Source organism: Mixophyes fleayi, chromosome 1 (assembly GCF_038048845.1).
Source record: "Mixophyes fleayi isolate aMixFle1 chromosome 1, aMixFle1.hap1, whole genome shotgun sequence".
NCBI lineage: Eukaryota > Metazoa > Chordata > Amphibia > Anura > Limnodynastidae > Mixophyes > Mixophyes fleayi.
In genome coordinates this window covers 24,007,387-24,008,857 of record NC_134402.1, presented here as the reverse complement: position 1 = coordinate 24,008,857, position 1,471 = coordinate 24,007,387, and the positions used below count along the sequence as shown (strand labels likewise).

At 34.3% G+C, this 1,471-nt stretch overlaps 1 protein-coding gene across 1 annotated transcript; it reads right to left on the bottom strand.

Moving 5' to 3' along the window:
- Positions 1-311: 311 nt before the first annotated feature.
- LOC142103957 (gamma-crystallin-3-like) lies at positions 312-1,064 on the bottom strand (the record flags this gene model as incomplete). Its single annotated transcript, XM_075188363.1, has 2 exons — positions 312-587; positions 813-1,064. Coding segments are annotated over 2 exons (528 nt in total), but the record flags the coding sequence as incomplete, so codon positions are not given.
- Positions 1,065-1,471: the final 407 nt, after the last annotated feature.

Sequence of the window (1,471 nt, the reverse complement as noted above, 5' to 3'; positions counted from 1 at the left end):
ACAAGTGACTATGTCAAATAAACACAAAGCAAATTGAGCTAATGAATGTGCCACCTTCCTTACCCTGTCTTAATGGAACGTCTAGATGACAGACATGAGTTGGAATACACACACACACATATACTTTAGTAATATACAAATACATACTTAAACTAAAACTCTAGATTTCTTTCTTCAGCAAGACAAGGGTTAGTTGGAGAATTAGGCCAATGCAAGGACTAAAATAAATGGAGGCATAAATAAATAAAATCTAACAAGCAATGAATTCAAAATGTTTATTAAATGAAAAAACAGACTGAATTTCAGCTGTTTTAAAACATATGATGGACACGTCTGAAGGAACCAATTCTGGGGCCTGTGGCTCCCCAATCAGTGTATCTTTTGTATTCTCCAGGTCTCAGGTAAAACTGACGTCCCCTGTAGTTGGGCTCTTCATAGAACATCCAGTACCCATCTTGTATCTGAGCAGAGTGGATATCATTGTAACGGAATCTCTCATTTACATTTTGACAATCTTCACTGAATTCCATCATCTGACCCATGAAGTCATCTTTCTCATAGATCCTGACTCTGAATGAACCTTGGTGCTGCCATAATAATATTAAAAATGACAATTATATTAATTTATTAAATTTAATCCATTTCAGAATGTAATACACAGTAAAAGTATAATATAATTATAATGGATTTTTATTTTCCCACTTTATTCTAATTTCATGGCATTCATTAGGTGAGTTTTGTTCAAAAATTTACTAAATGTTAAACATTTTTGTTTTAAGAAACCTTACTAAATAAAAATGTCTGCTAGTTACCTGTGGGCTTAGGCGACAAGACCGAATGGAGTCATTGTAACCCATCCATTGCTGGAATTCAGGGTACTCTCCTTTATGGAGGAAGTACTGGTGTCCTCTGTAGTTGGGGTGTTCATACAGGATCCAGTTTCCACTGTCCACACGAATAGAGTTACAACGTCTAAAATATGAGGACATATCTGGACATTCAGAGTTGCACTCATAGGAGCGACCCTGGAAGTTCCTGTCCTCATAGAAAATTATCTGTGAAATCAAAATTAATTAAAAAAAAAAAAAATGGAAACATTTACATTACATGCATAAAAAAAATTCTGTAGAACACAAATTATGGAATCAGACTGTTGTTAGTTCTAAGATAAATCACTTTTTAGTAACTAAATGGGAAAACATGTATATGACATTAGGGATAATTTACCTTTCCCATGTTGTTGGTTTAAATGTGTTCTAGTGAACTGTGTATTCAGGGCATAAAGGAAGGGAGGTTTATATACACAATTTTTCTTCTGTAAGCAGAAGTATACTGACTTGTCGTTCTATGTGACTATTGTTCTTTTATGCTCACTGGCGTAATTCCAAAACATTGCTTAGAAGGCTAAAAAGCATTTTAACTAAACCCTTCACAACCACATGAATGGTCCCGATTATTGTTTTTCATGAAC